Here is an 18,443-nt window from a genome sequence, read left to right as displayed (position 1 = left end):
TACTCTACATAGCCTGAGTCTAACTCTACATAGCCTCAGTATAACTCTACATAGCCTCAGTATAACTCTATATACCCTGAGTCAAACTCTACATAGCCTCAATATAACTCTACATAGCCTCAGTATAACTCTACATAGCCTCAGTATAACTCTACATAGCCTGAGTCTAACTCTACATAGCCTCAGTATAACTCTACATAGCCTCAGTATAACTCTATATACCCTGAGTCAAACTCTACATAGCCTCAGTATAACTCTACATAGCCTCAGTATAACTCTACATAGCCTCAGTATAACTCTACATAGCCTGAGTATAACTCTACATAGCCTCAGTATAACTCTACATAGCCTCAGTATAACTCTACATAGCCTCAGTATAACTCTACATAGCCTCAGTATAACTCTACATAGCCTCAGTATAACTCTACATAGCCTCAGTTTAACTCTGCATAGCCTCTGTATAACTATAAATCCTCAGTATAACTCTACATAGCCTCAGTATAACTCTACATAGCCTGAGTCTAACTTTAATCTGTGTGGTTTGAGTCCTGAATGCTGATTGGCTGACATTTACTTTTACTGTTCTAATTACATTGGTAACCAGTGGTATATGGCCATTTTACCACGTCTAAGGGCAGTATTCAGGCACTCAGCATTGCATTGTGCGTAAGAACAGCCCTTAGCCGTGGTATATTGGCCATATACCACACAGTCTAACTCTATATAATCTCAGTTTAACTCTATATAACCTCAGTCTAACTCTATATAGCCACTAACTCTATATAACCTCAGTCTAATTGTATATAACCTCAGTCTAACTCTATATAACCTCAGTTTAACTCTATATGACCTCAGTCTAACTCTATATAGCCACTAACTCTATATTACCTCAGTCTAGCTCTATATAGACCCAGTCTAACTCTATATTACCACTAACTCTATATAACCTCAGTCTATATCTTTATAACCTCAGTCTAAATCTATATAACCTCAGTCTAACTCTATATAGACCCAGTCTAACTCTATATTGCCACTAACTCTATTTAACCTCAGTTTAACTATGTAACCTCAGTCTAAATCTATTTAACCTCAGTCTAATTCTATATAGACCCAGTCTAACTCTATATTGCCACTAACTCTATATAACCTCAGTCTAACTCTATGTTTCTCTGAAGTCTTAAAATAACATATTGGACATTTTCTATATAAATTCTTTGCCCTACTTTGATCGTTGCTAGAGACCGTAGCGTCAACCACTAATGTGCCAGAAGTGACTGTTATTCATAGCTTCTCGTATAGAACGCAAGATGTAAGAACCGAAGATGTCAAGGTTGTCATGTTTTCTATCATTCTCTTTAATGAACCACCTTTATGAATGTATGAATCATCTACTGCTGGATATTTTAATTGTCAAAAAGAAGAACAAAAGTGTGAAGTCTATTGTACATGGAGTGTGCCATGAGTGGAGTGGAATCAATCAGGTCATCTTACGGAGTTTCCTTATAGTCTAATTCTTCTGTTCCCTAACTTGAAATGCACATTCAACTCAAACTTTCACTCCAAAATACCAATGTATGACTTGTGTGAAAGCTTCAGTGACATGCTGGCATCAGCCAATACTTGGAAAGTGCCTTTGCAGTGTAACTGAATCCCTGAAGATAACTGATAACTCAGCAGGGAGCATCTTTAACACCTTAGAACATAAGAACCGGAACATCATGATGTATATGGAAACATCATATGGGACCTTGACCATGAATCTATGCTGCACTACAGTGTGTAATGTGTTTCCATCTTCAATGCCTCTTAAGCTTCACAAAGCAGATGCCCACAATAGCAAAACCTCATCTCACCACGCTTCACCACCTTCCCTCTTCCAGCACCACTGTAAGACAATGATGAACATAACAAATCCAACATCAGAAACCATGCAGAACATAACTCTGCAAACTCTTACTAAATACACAAACCTAGCCCCTAATACTCTCTCAAAGCCTTCTCGTTTACCGTCCCCTCCATTCTCTCTTCCCCTCTCACTCTCTTCCCCTCTCACTCTCTTCCCCTCTCACTCTCTTCCCCACTCACTCTCTTTCTCCCTCTCCGCCTCTCTGCCTCTCCTCCTCTCTCCCTCTCCTCCCTCTCTCTCCTCCTGGCACTAATCCAGTGTGTGCCCACATAGTAAATTGTATAGGTGCTCCAGCCTGAGTAGTGGGCAGTTCGTCAACTTTATTTACACAAACAAAGTCCTGCTCAGTTTCTGTGACAAAAGCAGCTAAATCTTTTGGCCCTTTCATGTATTGTCAGCTCTTGATTCCCTTTTGTCCTGCAGTTATTGGCCTGGCTCTGGGCACAATGAGGCTGGGAGAATGGCAGCAGATTGGCGGAATGTGCCTCAATAAAACTAATTATGACACGATGACTGCGCTCACCATGGCAGGTTTTCAAAGATCTCAGACTTATTCAATTAGCCCTTTCCAGGAGTCCCTTTCACAAAATAAAGTTATCCCTCTTTGACTGTTTGTCTTTCAGATGGGGAATTTTGTGTGTGTCTGAGTATAAATGGAAATGTGCTGGGCCAACAAGGCTTCTCTGTATGTATCATCAGCATTACTCGGGGTCATTTTCATTTGCCAAATAAGGTTAAGAAGATACACTGGAAATATGAGAGAGGGGGAGAGAGGGGAGGGCCGATGTGTACATTATCAGTCATTAGCTCAATTTCTAGGGTTAATTAACTCAATGTTAGATTCTGGAAGGCAGAGAAACTACTATATCCAACCCCTGCTAATGGTATGCAGGAACTGTGCCAAAATAGAACATATGTGTAGGGGGCATTTAGTGCGACTGGAGCACTGACTGGACATTTAGACAAGTATTTTGTGGCAGAATGTGGCAGAATGTGCTCAACTATTGTAATTCTAAGTGGAAAGTATTTTCTCTGATACATGAATTGAGAAAGATAGCCTGCCCTACTATCTAATTTCAAGTCAAACTGCACAAGCATTTATTCAAAACACATTTGGCGCGTGAGGATATACTTGCGCATCATTTTAGGGACTGTGGTGCACGAGGCTGCAATTTAGGGAGCTTGTGATTTTCGAAACACATTTCTGTAGTTTTTTTCCCCAGACAAATAAATCCAAACGAGCCGCCTTTGATGTGGACTCTTAAAGGAAACGATAATGAATTCTGAACGATCAGGGGCTCAACTAGTGCTCCTCCCTCGCACAACAATGGTCTTAACAAACATCTACTTCATCAATGTCTGACCAGCTACGTTGAAAAAAAGTTTTTTTTTAAATTTGGAATTGCGGCTGTAAAAACATAATTCCAAATGAGACCAGACAGAAAAAACGCACGAAAATAGTAGACACCACAGGTCTCGATAAAACTAAAAGTCGTTTAAAAAATGTAGAGAAATTACCTTGCTGGCATCCCTATACTCATCTAAGACAGTCTCTATAGTGCCACAAAAGCCTAGTCCTCAGGTCCAAACACCACCCTGTTTGGAATATGGCCCTCATTATAACTCTCATTAGCTACGCATAATAGCCTAAACCATGCATTAGTTAGTCAACTGATATTACTGCAAACGTTAAGTGTTCCCGTTTCAAGTCAAAGCACTGTCGTGGCAAATGGCATTTACATTTTTCGTTAACCCTTAGGTTAAAATTAGAATTTGACTGGTATGAATGGAAATAGGATAACAAACTGACTGAGGTAAAGCGCGCCCAAATGAGCACGTGGACACAAAACAACGTTTCTAACGGAAACTGCTACTAAGTTAGGCTTATTATTATTATTACCTTATAGCCTACATTTTGGAATTAATAAAACAATGTAGCATTTATTGGTAACCCAAAAAAATAAAGACAAATATTACAGGGGTCAATGGCTTAACGGATAAATTCATTTTAGGGACTTTTCTACAACGAACTGACTTTCTTTTGTTAGCGGTTGCACTCCTGAAGATGAACCACATATATTAAACGAATGTGCGCCGCGGGCATAGAGAAAAAGAGTAGGAAAGCAAGGGAGAGGGGCGGGTTCGCTCTCCGGATGAAAGTAAAATAAAATAAAGGGATCGATTTAATCCGTTTGAAGAGATTTTGAGAGCGCAAGGGGGAGAGAGCATGATGGGTGAGGATTGCGGCAGTGCGCATGTTCCATTGTGACCACCGCTCGAGGCCAAGCGCGCCTCTCCGGGGAGAACATTGGTCCCCATTCACCAAAGGAGTCTTTAATACACTCCCTCGATCATTAAATGTGACATAGCACAATATCAAATCATTTAGAAGACATTATTAATGTTTAAGAGTGCAAGAATAGGGCATCAAAGACCCAATAATAGACCATGCAGAGGCATGTTACGAGCCAATTGCATATCATTAGGCCTTATTGTTAAGACAAATATATTGTGCAACAATTTGTACTTATAAAAATAATAAAATGACTACAATTATTAGGCCTATGAGTTAAATTATTAATAACCATCAAGTAGCAAATGCATATATTTTGGAAAATATTTGTCATTTTATGAGGTATAATACTTTGTCAAAGTCGTTGATATGAGGCTGCTACACAGAAAAATTAATGTATTATCTTGTGGCATTGGAATTTGTAACATGCCTAAATAACTATTCTGTGACATTAACAAAAAAAACGTAGGCTAATATAAAAGTGTCCAAAGCAGAAACCAACCAGAAGGACCAACAACAAAAAAACGTTTCAACATTGTGTAAACAACTTTTAAACATTGTGTAAAATACGTGATTGTGCACAAAATGTATAACACGAGTGCACATAATACACAAACAGTTTGTATTTTCGTAAACTATTGTGTCGGCAATGCTGTGAATTTCCAAAAATAAAAGTACCAAATGATCAATAAATGTAATTAATCCCGCCATTAAATCAAAGTGTTAAGCTGATTTGAAAGTTATGTTTTTAAAATATCAGTTAGGCCTAACTGTGTGTGCGCGTGTGTGTGTGTGTGTGTGTGTGTGTGTGTGTGTGTGTGTGTGTGTGTGTGTGTGTGTGTGTGTGTGTGTGTGTGTGTGTGTGTGTGTGTGTGTGTGTGTGTGTGTGGTGTGTGTGTGTGTGAAAGAGAGAGCGAGAGAGAGAGGGGGGTGAAAGGGGGCTTGAGGGTTTCTGAATGGCAGTCGGCTTATTTATATGACTTAAAACGACTCCAAAAGAAACATTTTGTAGGTGAAAACGGCCATTTCTCCATGGTGAACAGTCTCTAGACCGAGCCCGAGCTGCGGCTATTGACGGACTTGAATAATTCATCCTTCATTGCGGTTTCATAATGTATTTTCTCTGCCTTTTGTTGGGAAGCTCCCTCTCCTTTTCTGACTGAATTATAAACAGGTTGCCTTCTTTTATGGCGACCAAGCTGCTGCGAAGCCAGGCTTTGTCCACGCATAACCGAAGCGTCAGTCTCAATGGACTCTCGCGGCTTTGTCTCCCAAGTTCATCCCCAAGTGTCCGATTGTGTGCTCGAGGCCTGTCTTTGTGAGGGATGGAACTGTTATACAAATGTTTGATCAACTCATTTGGACGTTTTGTCCCCTCCAACTCCCCGTTTTTTCCTCTAATTTGTTTTAGTGTGCCTGCATTTTACAGTAGAGCAGAGAGCAGCTGCATTAAGATGTAAAATAACTGCGAATTCGGTCATAATAAATCGTAGGAAACCGTAAAAAGGGATGTTATGATATTTCTTTGTTTTGGAATGCACCATGCCATTTAGGGATTGAACAATTTCTTGGTTCTTTTTGATATACTTTTGATAAGGGGTATTTCCTCAAACATTACAACGGGGCTGTGTGCATCTCGAAGAAAATGCATGTTATTAGTATGATGAAGACATGTTAAAATAGTCCTACAATGTAAATAGTCCTACAATGTAAATAGGCCTGCAAGTGGCCTAACATAAACAATTCAATAAATGCAATAGAAATAAATATATGTAGCAGAAGTTGAATACGCACAGGCTATTCGATTACATCTATTGGATTCTTTTTTATGAAGAACATTCGACTGATTCGAGGCCTGTACCTTATGTTTTGTCGGTAACAAATATCGTGTGTTGCCCACTTTGTATAAGCACGTGTAGTTACACATCCGTTAATTTTTCATTTTTTCATTATATCTCTCTCTCTCTCTCTCTCTCTCTCTCTCTCTCTCTCTCTCTCTCTCTCTCTCTCACGCACACACGCGCACGCACGCAGGCACGCACACACACACGCACCCACACACACATTCATACACACACAAGGGGCAATCCTCCCTTTCCCACAAAATCTATCACCTGCTGTTTGAATTATCCTAACGCCTCATGGGACAAGCATTAGCAGGAGCGATATGGTCGATAAAGAATGAAAAACAACCCAGTGCACTTTATGACGGTCGACAAAGGAAGACACTCCCTGCGCTTCCATCGCATCGAAAAGCAAAAACTTGACAACAACTAAAACTTAGAGTTAAAGAGACAGACAAGGCCTATCTACTTCACAAAGTCTAAAAATGAATGGCAACCCGTAAGGACTGGTGACACCCATGGTGAAAATGTAGGCCGAGCCTATCAAGAATGATTTATGGAAGTCAATAAGCTTACAGAAAACAAGATGAAAACCTTTATCTGTCCATCTTTGTTGAGTTTTGAATAAACGAGAGGTTTCCTCACCGTTTCAAAGAACATGAAAGTGTACAGTGGAAGCATTTAGGCCTGTATATGACGGGCCTCCCCTTACGCAAATAGTAACTGCCTCACACAAGTTACCTATAGAAGAGAGAACATTCATGAATGTATTGATTTATTTATGATTGCACTCACATCGGTCTCCTAAGATGCCCTCGATGCTGTGTTTGGCCCGCCGTTCGTGTTCTTCTAATTCCTTTTTCTCAATTTCATCTTCATCATCATCGTCATCTCCATTCCCTCCGAATTTACTCCTCATGATGCGACTGATAGAGCTCACTGTGATACAATAAATTACAGAACACTGATTAATACATAATAAACTGGAAAAGTCGAAATAAAAGTTCAACAATCTGCACTCATTTGCTTTTATTTTTCCTTCTATTATACCGTGATAAAGCATCAAATAAATAGAAACATATATTGACTTTAGCGTAAATAATTGCATTGCAATCTTTTTTATGATTTTATCTTAACTTAAACTCAACATGGCAATTATATAATTTTCAGCCGTTGTTTACGTTTTTGTTTTCAGAGAGTAAACTGATTTTTATTGTGGTAAAATGTGGTTATTGAGATGGAAAATACATTAGGCCCATTATGATAAATAAGACGGTGATATATGATGATGGTGATGATGGTGACCATGATGATGATGAACAATCTACCGCTGCAGGTGAAGATTGCACCCATTTAAATGGGCAGCAATTATGACAGAATGCAGATATTTCCTTTTACCTGATGGAACGGTGTTCCGGTCACATATCCCATCCATCAGTAATTTATCCCGAATCTCCCAGCTAAACATACCCGGGTTGTCCCGCTTGTACTCCTCTATTCTCTTCTCAACATCAGGCGTCGTCCCCTGCTAAGAAACGACACATCATATCATCGTTAATTAATCAAGGCATAATAAAGAGCTTATATCTACTTACACTGTCTACTTACACTGTCTACGTACACTCAACAACACAATATACGCCTCGTACATGCTTTTTCAACCTGTGGCTTGTTAAATTTTAACCCAACATCTCATACCTTGAGACAAACAGTTTTATAAGGAGAATACAATGCATGACAATAAAAACCCGAATACTTTCACCTGCTCGTGCTCCCACTCTCTTACCTTGGGTTTGCTTCCCCCGATGGCCCCGGGCCGAATAGAGCCGGTCTCTTGGTATCGGCAGAGGATTTTAGAAACGCAACCGTGAGAGACGCGGAGCTGACGGGAGATTACGCATGGCCTGATGCCTTGGTGGGCCATTTCGACGATCTTATGGCGGATATGGTTGGGCAAAGGTCTGCCATTTATGAAAACTCCCCCGAGCTGGTTCATTCTGCCTTGGCCTAACGGGGTTGAGACTGCGTAAAAGAAAACACAAAATGGCTACAGATTGCTTGATGATTATAAACTATAGACCAACAACACAACAACTAACATTGATTCCATCACAGGCTACTAATAACACCACAAGGCTACTACAAATAATGTTAAATAAAACAATTATTATAATAGCCGAATACAAAAATAAAAGTTGTTTAAACTGAATGGTTAGGTAACAATAAAAGGCCTTAAAAGTTTCCTTAAGTAATGATATGTTCGGATTTAATATAGAGAGGTGTATAGCTTACTTATATACCCTGTACATATTGTGTAAATAAACAAAAACGTTGTTTTCAGATATTAGGAAATTATAAACTTAAGAATTTCATATTGAAAATTTGACAAGCAAATAGATAAATACAAAAAGTTATGTCAATAACGACTACAAAATAAACCAGATCAAAACGTCGAGGTTAACAGTTCAATCCACGTTGCATTCGACCGAAATTAAAAGAACATTGAAAAATGAAACCTGAAACCTGAAAAGAACATTACAATTTAATTGTGTACATCTCAATTGGATACAACCAAGTTTCTGTGTAGGAGCTGGGCTATGGTGTAGGCTACAATATTGAATTCACAGAGTTTCCTATATTAATAATCGCTCTTTAATTATTACACATCGAAGCCCAAATCTTCCCACAAGCAGTGCTCAAAAAGTTGTTTCGACTTTTGATTTTACCTTCCAGTGGGAAGCCACTGTGGGGGTAGTTCTGCGCCAGCATGGGGCGCATCATCCTTGGTATTGCCCCAGCCAACGCAGTCATACCTCCACAACCCTATGCCTTCTGCTAACCTCCCGCCAGAGAAGAGAACCGGGAGCTGCCGACGATGGAGCTTGACCAGTGGGTGAAATTATGAGTAAAAATGCACTGTATTCCAGTTCGTGGAAGGTTAGCCTTGATAGGATATCCACTGGACTAGACAAGAACCAGCGTCCTGGCAGAAAAAAACTCCCGACAAAAAAAAGCCCAAGTTACCAAACCAAGAAAAACTGGAGGTAGACTTCTGAAGAGTGCGCCTATGCCTTGATGTTTTACCAGTCTAGAGCACTTGGATACGTGTGGAATCTGTGATGTCATCAATAATCATGCAAGTGATGTTGTCGCTGTTGTTGTTGACAGACGTTCAGGGCGAGGGAAGATGGTCAAAACCCAGAGGAACATTTATTAGTTGTGCTGTACTTCTTTCACATCAGTGATCCTGGCTCTATGATTGGTTTAGAGGAGGCAGACCCAGCTCTTGGGCGTGCGTAATGATTGGCTGACAGTGCAGGACACTTTCTTCAGTTGTTGTTAGAGACGTTGCTTGGGAAAGAACTGAGGAACGGTCTTTCATCATCCCATTGACAGATGTGACATCACTTCAGATCATAAATTCACACACAGATATTGATTAACTATACAGATACTTGTAGTTTTAGATGTTGCAGTATTGATTCGTCACTCAACATACAACAGTGTTTCATTTAAGGTATTATTTTCCTAGAGCCATGCACCCATTTGTTCTCACTCCATGGCCTGAAGATAAGACAGATGCAGCAAAAGTTAGTGCACCTCGAGGAATTTATTGTCGCTTTTAGATTGCGCACTACCAACAGGAGAGACGTCTGACGGGGACTGCCGCCCCAGCAGGGTACGACGCCAGGAGAGCCGTAAAGAACGTCTGCTCTGCTGACAGAGACGTTACTATTGTGTTGTGGGCATTTATTTATAGTTGCCTTGCTAGTTGAAAATACACTTGGTAAGGCAATCGCACAAGGAAGGGGCATTGCAGTCTTTCTTTCTTTTTATCTCTCTCTCTCTCTCTCTCTCTCTCTCTCGCTCTCTCTCTCTCTCAATTCAAATCTGTCTCTCCCCCTCCAAGTTTGGCTGCAGTGCAGGGAATTGTAGAAGTCAAAGCAACCATGCTCTTTAGATCTCCCCTTATCAATAAAAGGACAGAGGTTCATTCACCACCTTTGAATTCAGACAAAACCCCTCTTCCCTCCACTGTCCATCTAAAGGAGCAACGGTTCATTCCCCACCTTCAGACAAAACCCCTCTTCGCTCCACTGTCCATCTAAAGGAGCTCAACTCTACTTGCTTAGCGGCATGTTTGCTTTTAAGTTTAATTTCTTCAGTCCCAAGAGTAGAAAGAGTAACACACACGCATTAAAATGTTGTGTTTTTATGGTCTTTTGGATGGAAATGGTATTTGGATGATGTTGGAGTAAGCAAGTCATTTTTTAGTCATACATTCATCCCATGGCCCTTGTTTTATTATTGTTCAATAAGTAACATTAACACCCTCTTCGTCTATTTGGTGAATAATGTAGGCGTATAATTGATTGTTTTGTAAGCGTTTTCTTCAAATATCACCCGTTTTATATGTTCTCCATAAAGTGGTGCATGCGCGTGCGGTGCAGAAGCACAGAGGTCGTTACCCATTCAAGTGCAAAGGTGCGCTGTAACCGGATTAGCTCGCCCACCGTGGCAAGAGGTGAACCTTTGACGCGGGACCTGAGGGCATATTGTACATTTACAGGCTAAATGGACATTTAAATATTGACACTGTTATTAGGGCCTGAGTGATATTTATAATATGCATAATGTAGCCTAAATAATACCAATAACAAATAGGCCTATGCTTGCTGCTACTGCCAGTAACCTTGCTAATAACAGCTACAGAAGTGTTTTTACCAAATTGATGTTGAAGACGTGCTACTTCCTCTCCGGATTTTGGAAATGTGCACTTAGACTACTGTTTTGAGGATTGTTTTATTTTTTTCTAATGACGAAAAGGTTATTCTGAAACGTGTGCCCTTGTAACGGTATTTGAAGGATTTCACGCTCCACGTGACGTATTACCTGAAGACAACAGCCACTGTTTGGAAGGCACCTGATGTTCCAAGTCTTTATGTCTTTACCTCCACCTCTCCAACCCGTAAGGTCACCTGGGAGAAAGTATGATGTCTTTACCTCCACCTCTCCAACCCGTAAGGTCACCTGGGAGAAAATATGATGTCTTTACCTCCACCTCTCCAACCCGTAAGGTCACCTGGGAGAAAATATGATGTCTTTACCTCCACCTCTCCAACCCGTAAGGTCACCTGGGAGAAAATATGATGTCTTTACCTCCACCTCTCCAACCCGTAAGGTCACCTGGGAGAAAATATGATGTCTTTACCTCCACCTCTCCAACCCGTAAGGTCACCTGGGAGAAAATATGATGTCTTTACCTCCACCTCTCCAACCCGTAAGGTCACCTGGGAGAAAATATGATGTCTTTACCTCCACCTCTCCAACCCGTAAGGTCACCTGGGAGAAAATATGATGTCTTTACCTCCACCTCTCCAACCCGTAAGGTCACCTGGGAGAAAATATGATGTCTTTACCTCCACCTCTCCAACCCGTAAGGTCACCTGGGAGAAAATAGGGCACAGCGGGGAGATCGAACGTAAACACTATCATACTTCTCTTATGTACGCAGAAAATATGTATCCCACGAGATGGCCTCAATAACATTAGCCTCTTTCGTACCTTTGAAAATACACGTAAAATGTTGTCTTTCTGTTAGAACGCGCGTGGACAATAGCTTCGCGCGGGGGAGAAAATAGGCAGGGAAACGAGGGTCCTTTCACGTGCTAAAGAGCAGATTATTGACATTCACTGAACCCTTAGGAGGAAAACAATTCAATAAAATTAATATTAGTTTTGTCAATTGATTTCAAATTTAAATAGCCTTTTTGAACAAGGGAAATGGTCAAATATTGATGACTAAAAATATTCTAATAACCATTGATGTATTGCTTTATACTTCCCTCAACAACCGATGTATTTAATCTACCATCTTTACAGATCAATTATATGGGATGAAAATGTATATTGGCACATGCCAATATGAAGTTGCTGGTGAGAACATATTATAAAGAATGCAATGATCACATTGAAGATGATTGGATGCATGAAAGGCACAACGATCATTTGTGACAATTTTCCTAAATATAAATATTTTAGTTTAAGAACATAAAAAGTCACATTTTAGTGAAACGATAGGATTTTTTACTTTACACATAATAGTGTCATCCCTCTTGGACATTCTGGCAAAACATTTGTCTTACATTTACCAACGTTGCGATTTCGGGGGTCATTCAATTTATTGAAACTGGATATTGTACCCTAAAAAAGTGACAGGAACGAAGGAAAACAGAGACCGATGATGCATACCTCGGCCTTCTTGAAAGCAACACAGAATCTCCGTGTCTAATCCATTACCGGGGATGAAATTCAAAGTCAGAAATGTCGCTTGATGAGAAGTAAATGAGTTGCATCAGGTATACAGAGTCGGAGGCAAATCTATAAAAACGTATTTGTTCATTATTTATTTACGTATTTATTAAGGCTATAGATCAACAATTCACAACACAAAAATTAAGATATGCATATCGAATGAAGCTATCGAATTAAGATATGCATATAGGCTAACGAGAAGATTGACCTCCGAGATGGTTATAAAGTAAAGCTATATAAAAGCATGCCTTACTATGTCTCTATATGTTTTGCAGTGTTTATCATGAAATACATGTTCATATGAAATATAAAGTGACCACATTATGATTTATCACATAATTAGTTTGATTTGATGCTAAATGCTGGAATTTGGGGATGTTGTAATTATGTTCACTTGAAAAGGAGAAGGAGAGCCGCACATTCTAGGAGCTCAGATGCAATCATTTAATAAACGAAAAACCAACGTTTCCAAAGACAAGCTGTCTTCATCAGGGCTATTCAATTATTGCATCTGAGCTCCTAGAGTGTGTGGCTCTCCTTCTCCTTTTCAAGTGTTCTACTCCGCTAGCCAGCACCTCGCCTAAACAGGTGTGCGTTTCTTGCGCTGACAAGTGGGGATATGGGAACGCAAATGATGTTTAATTAAACAGAAAATGTGGAGCGATGAATAGGATAGTTGGTTGGTAAGAGAGGGAGGGGGCTTTAGCAAATTCAAAAACTTTTGAGTTGTTATCACCACATCCTGTAAAACAAGGGTGTCAAACGTCTGGATCAGGGCCGCATATACTACCAGCTTTTCATCCGTGCATAAAGGTCTAGACAATTCAATTGACCAGCGAAAATTATGGTAAAAATAAGAAAGGTGGAAGGAAAACAAGGGAAGGGGAGAATGAATGGGATATAGGGAAGCTCGTCTAACTCCCTCGTCTAACTCCCATCAATCTCTCTCTCTCCCACTCTCTCTCGCTCCCTCTCATGTTAACCAGGAGGTGGCGGTAGAGGTGCCCTGCAGGATTTTTTTTAGTTGCAAAAATGTTTACAAAAACAGCAGTGTCAAAATGACAGTATGAATGTTGATACAACGAATGATCTATGTGCAATCTATAACTTCAAATATTATTTGGTTGTCCCCATAGGAGAACCCTTTTTGGTTCCAGGTAGAACCCGTTTGCGTTCTATGTAGAACCATTTCCACAGAGAGTTCTACCTGGAACCAAAAAGGGTTCTCCTATGAGTCCAGCCGAAAAACCCTTTTGAAACCCTTTTTCTAGTCTACCACAAGATGGTGTCTGTTAGCCTCCGCCAATGTAACCAATGTTACACCGTGCTGTTGCCCTAAGATCAAATCCTGAGCTGACAAAGTAAAAATCTGTTGTTCTGAACAAGGCAGTTAACCCACTGTTCCCCGGTAGGCCATCATTGTAAATAATAATTTGCTCTTAACTGACTTGCCTAGTTAAATAAAGGTTAAATACAAAATCTACTAATGCTAGCAGATACCCATTGACCTCCAGTCATTGTGCTAACGCTAGTTAACATTGGCTCACAAAACTACCTTCCTTTATACTGGACACAAACATGAAAATGGTATCCACAAGTCTGATTCTGGGGAAGTAGGTAAAGGGCATCATTGCCAAAATTCTAACCTTTCCCTTTACGTATTCTTTACTGACATGCCTATCATCATGTCTAATTTCAAAGTTTTACGAGAAAGGATCATTGCACAAAAGTGTACTGTTTTATTAAATACTGAACCGTGTTAAACAGCACATAGCTAACATTTATCTGTGCAAATACATTTTAGTACCTTAATAACAACGACGACATTTTCAACAAACTCAAAAACATCCAAGTTTTCTTTTTAGAATTCATAATTAATGAATACAATAATAGACCATATACAGTATATAAACCCTTTACTTGTGTCAAATAAGAGGGTGAAAGTGCATCTTCTAAAGGTTATACTGACAGTCTAACAGGTTGATTGAAGCAGGTGTGGCCATCTTTAGAGCTCAGGCCCATAATCAGGTTTGGTTGTGAGGCAATGTTAAAGTGAATTTGTTAGGGCAGTAAGTACTTAGATATAACTTGCGTATATCCCAGCCATCTCCTATGTGCATATTATTTATGTGAATCCTAAAAGACACGTCTTTAGGAAGAGGGCCCAACAGTGTCTGTTCTACACAGAGCACGTACAGTAGAAAGTAAATACAAAGCTAAATCGCTTCAGGGCTGTGTAAATATAGGCCTTATGGTCTACAGTAGTACTGTTGGTATTATTTATCATTCTATAGTAGTTAAGTGTTTGATTAATATCATTGATTGTACTGAGAGTCCAACCATCAGTCTCTGATTATAGGGAAACCAGTGCAGCACAGCAGGCCCTGATTTCAATGCCCCTGGCCTATTGACTAATATTGACAAATCCAATCCCTCTCATTTTAGTCTCTCAGTTCCATAGGCATTGCAAAAACTGTGCCTCAGACTTTGAGGATCCTACTCCATTCTCATGGCATCTCTCAATATGCCCCTGATGATCCCCAACCATACAGGTGTAACAGTTTAGCTTCTGTCCCTCTCCTTGCCCCTGCCTGGGCTCGAACCAGGGACCCTCTGCACACATCAACAACTGCCTCCCATCGTTACCCATCGTTACCCATCGCTCCACAAAAGCCGCGGCCCTTGCAGAGCAAGGGGAACAATTCAAGGTCTCAGAGCGAGTGACGTCACCGATTGAAACGCTATTAGCTCGCACCCCGCTAACTAGCTAGCCATTTCACATCAGTTACACAGGCAACAGGCCAGAGGAATCTGTTTGCTTTGGAAACATGTCAAGCACATGGCAATTAAAGATGCACTCCAGAGCTTTTCTATAATTTCAGCCAGTAGTTTTGAAAGTGGTGCTCACCAGCCGAAACTGATCAGTTTTTTTGTGTAGCCTACTACGTCATCCAATTGTGTAGAACGTCATCTACTTCGTGTGACTGTTACTAATCACATTTGTGCAATATGTTAGGAATTGTTGTTCTTTAAATCCTGGAGTGCATCTTCAACCACCTAAAGAGAGGGGTAAATTAGCGCCTCAATCGAAAAACGGAGGAAATGCCTCCTCCCTTCTTCAAGGTTCTCATCAATGATCTGAAGTGAATGACAACAAGACTCAAAGCAATATGGTGGGAAGGAACCTTGCTTTCATCTTCACTGTCTGTCAGACCGGTGGCGATGATCAGTCAACAGGCAGGAGGAAGGGAAGAGGATACTTTCAGAGGCCTGGCAGATGATGATGATCTGACTACAGAGGCACAGAGAGGCCAGGGAGATGTACACAAGTGTACAGTAGGTCTACAACCGGAGACCTTTTAGAATAGGAATGTAGCAGGCACCTGTTCTCTAGACCTATTCTTGGTAACCTAAACACCATGTCAATTTAAACACCTGTTCTCTAGACCTATTCTTGGTAACCTAAACACCATGTCAATTTAAACACCTGTTCTCTAGACCTATTCTTGGTAACCTAAACACCATGTCAATTTAAACACCTGTTCTCTAGACCTCTCCTATCTTCACAGATACTGTACTATTTACATATCTTGCATGAGTGACTTGTCAATTACATATATTAGTGACTTCTCAAATGAGTGGGCCTGTTATAGGCATGATACAAAATCTCAAACTATTCATGTGGAATTGTGTAGCCCACACTACAATAACATGGGCAGGTGCGTCTTTGAGATGCATGGGAGGGAGGACAGGTTTTCATGCAGTGAGAGGCATAGTGATGTATACTTTTCAGTAAACTGTTATCAAACCACAGTCCTCAACTCAATCAACCAGCAATCAACCAGTCTGTTCTGGGAGCGACAGGCAGTTCATTTAGGTCTCAGGCAAGGTTACCCATCATCATAGAAACCTGCCATAGGTAGACATACAAGTGCCTGTATGAATGTATCAATGGTAGGCTACTGTAGGCTTAGTACTCAATAAGCAGATGAAGGAGTTTACATGGTGCTTGCTATATCCTACTGTTAAAAGGCCATTCTGGACAATGTTTATTTCAACAACAACAAGTGAAGGGAGGGAGGGACATTATGCTAGTATACAGCAGTATTTACGTAATCACACACACATCACATTATCATCATGATTAGCATCTTCATTATCAGGCGTTCCTCCTATTCGTTCCAGACGAGCGGCCTGACTCGTGATCTGGTCTATATTTTAACCAGCAGATCAGCCACGTGACGACCACCGAGAACATGGCTAGGATGCTGGCCACCGACAGGCAGATGGGGCCCGCGGGCGAGGGCGGGTTGCTGTGACTGTGCACGAAGATCAGGCCCATGAAGAGCAGAACCAGCATGGACAGAAAGGAGAATATCACACACACACAGCCCGTAGTCAGGGCAACCCGCTTGCAGCTCTGACAGCTGTCATAGCGCACGGAGTCCTGGGAGAGGGTAGTGGCGGTGGACAAGGTAGTGGAGGGGGTAGCTTGGCTCGTGGACGCCCCCGATGCCTCCTCGCGCCTGAGGGCGACGAGTGCGGGGTGCAACGGAGGAGGGTAGAGGGGCAAGGCATCCTGAGGCAGAGGGTCAGAGTCAATGTACAATGGGAAATCCTCCGTTACCTTGGTATTATTGGGCAGGTTTTGTATCCGATAGTCCGGCACGGGCGTCCTGTGGCGACATATAGGGCAGCTGATTCGCCATGGACGCTCTTCGCGGAGATGGAGAGTGTTCAGGCACTCCTCGCAAAATGTGTGCAAGCATTCTAAAATCTTGGGTGCGCGACGGTCAAGGTCGAAATAATTGTAACATATTTTGCATTCATACTCCTCGTATGGGAACGCTATCTCCAGCCCGCGCGTGGGTTCCGCTCCACTGGATGCTGAATCTACCTCTGCCATGTCATCTTTCGCCATTCACATTCTCTACGTAGAAAAAGGAGCCTACAGGCAGAGATGTAGATAACAGTGTTCGTCCAGTATGAAGATAGGCTGATCACACTTGTAGGCGACGTCATGCGTAGAAACACTTCATCCAAATGGTCGTCTCGCGCCAAACTGCGCTTGTGCAAACAGTCAAATCTAAGGCACGCTTTCAATATAAAGTTGTTTTGACGAAAATGAAAACGTGTCAATTTATCACTTTCACGATGTTGGAGTTCAACTACTTAAAACATTGTCTCGAATCTAGGATGTACCTTTAGAGATCGAGAAAATTAACAACAAAGAAAGACTTGTTCGCTTCCCCCATTGACTTCTCAAACCCCTGGCCTGTTCTGTTTGGTCTGTTTCCCAAGCATTTCCGGAAGTCTCGCGATGTTGCGCCTCTTGATTTAGAAACTGTGTTGTAATGTAACGTATGTACTAACGACCACTACAGAGGACAATTTTGCACTTACAATAAAACAGAAATAACAATATTTGTTCACATTTTTTTCTTGGTAACATGTTTTTATTTCAGCCCAAACACTTATGTAATGTAAAAGAAAACTAAAACAATCGCAAACTTTTTTTGTCGGGTCTCAGGAGGATATTATAATATTCGTTTTTGTTTGTCCCCCCCCCCCCCCACCTTTATTTAACCAGGTAGGCCAGTTGAGAACAAGTTCTCATTTACAACTGCGACCTGGCCAAGATGAAGCAAAGCAGTGCGACAAAAACAACAGCACAGAGTTACACATGAACAAAGGTACAGTCAATAACACAATAGAAACATCTATGTACAGTGTGTGCAAATGTAGTAAGGTTAGGGAGGTAAGGTAATAAATAGGCCACAGAAAGCGAAATAATTAAAATGTAGCATTAAAACTGGAGTGATAGATGTGAAGAAGATGATGTGCAAGTAGAGATACTGGGGTGCAAAAGAGCAAGAAGATAAATAACAATATGGGGATGAGGTAGTTGGGTGTGCTTTTTACAGATTGGCTGTGTCCAGGGACTTTTGCACGCCCAATTTTTCAGTTTTTGATTTGTTAAAAAAGTTTGAAATATCCAATAAATGTCGTTCCACTTCATGATTGTGTCCCACTTGTTGTTGATTCTTCACAAAAAAATACAGTTTTATATCTTTATGTTTGAAGC

General features: G+C 40.9%; 2 protein-coding genes across 2 annotated transcripts in view; both read right to left on the bottom strand.

Moving 5' to 3' along the window:
* The window catches only part of LOC135546614 (paired box protein Pax-3-like), a 43,229-nt gene extending 34,003 nt beyond the window's left edge, over window positions 1-9,226 (bottom strand). Inside the window, exons 1-4 of the mRNA XM_064975180.1 lie at window positions 8,770-9,226; window positions 7,830-8,065; window positions 7,442-7,571; window positions 6,839-6,982 (exon numbers count right to left, since the gene is read on the bottom strand). Coding sequence (XP_064831252.1) covers window positions 6,839-6,982; window positions 7,442-7,571; window positions 7,830-8,065; window positions 8,770-8,854 — 595 coding nt within the window. The 5' untranslated portion in view covers window positions 8,855-9,226. The remainder of the gene's footprint in view (window positions 1-6,838; window positions 6,983-7,441; window positions 7,572-7,829; window positions 8,066-8,769) is intronic.
* A 4,869-nt stretch (window positions 9,227-14,095) lies between these two features.
* LOC135546610 (E3 ubiquitin-protein ligase RNF182-like) lies at window positions 14,096-17,624 on the bottom strand. Its single transcript, XM_064975174.1, has one exon. The coding sequence runs from the start codon at window positions 17,277-17,279 to the stop codon at window positions 16,518-16,520; it is 762 nt and encodes a 253-aa protein (XP_064831246.1). The 5' UTR covers window positions 17,280-17,624; the 3' UTR covers window positions 14,096-16,517.
* Between the last annotated feature and the right edge of the window lie 819 nt (window positions 17,625-18,443).

Source organism: Oncorhynchus masou, chromosome 9 (genome assembly GCF_036934945.1).
Source record: "Oncorhynchus masou masou isolate Uvic2021 chromosome 9, UVic_Omas_1.1, whole genome shotgun sequence".
NCBI lineage: Eukaryota > Metazoa > Chordata > Actinopteri > Salmoniformes > Salmonidae > Oncorhynchus > Oncorhynchus masou.
This window is presented reverse-complemented; position numbering and strand designations above follow the sequence as displayed.

Excerpts from the sequence above, each read along its gene's own strand:
- LOC135546610 (XM_064975174.1), bottom strand. The coding sequence starts at position 17,279 with ATGGCGAAAGATGACATGGCAGAGGTAGATTCAGCATCCAGTGGAGCG.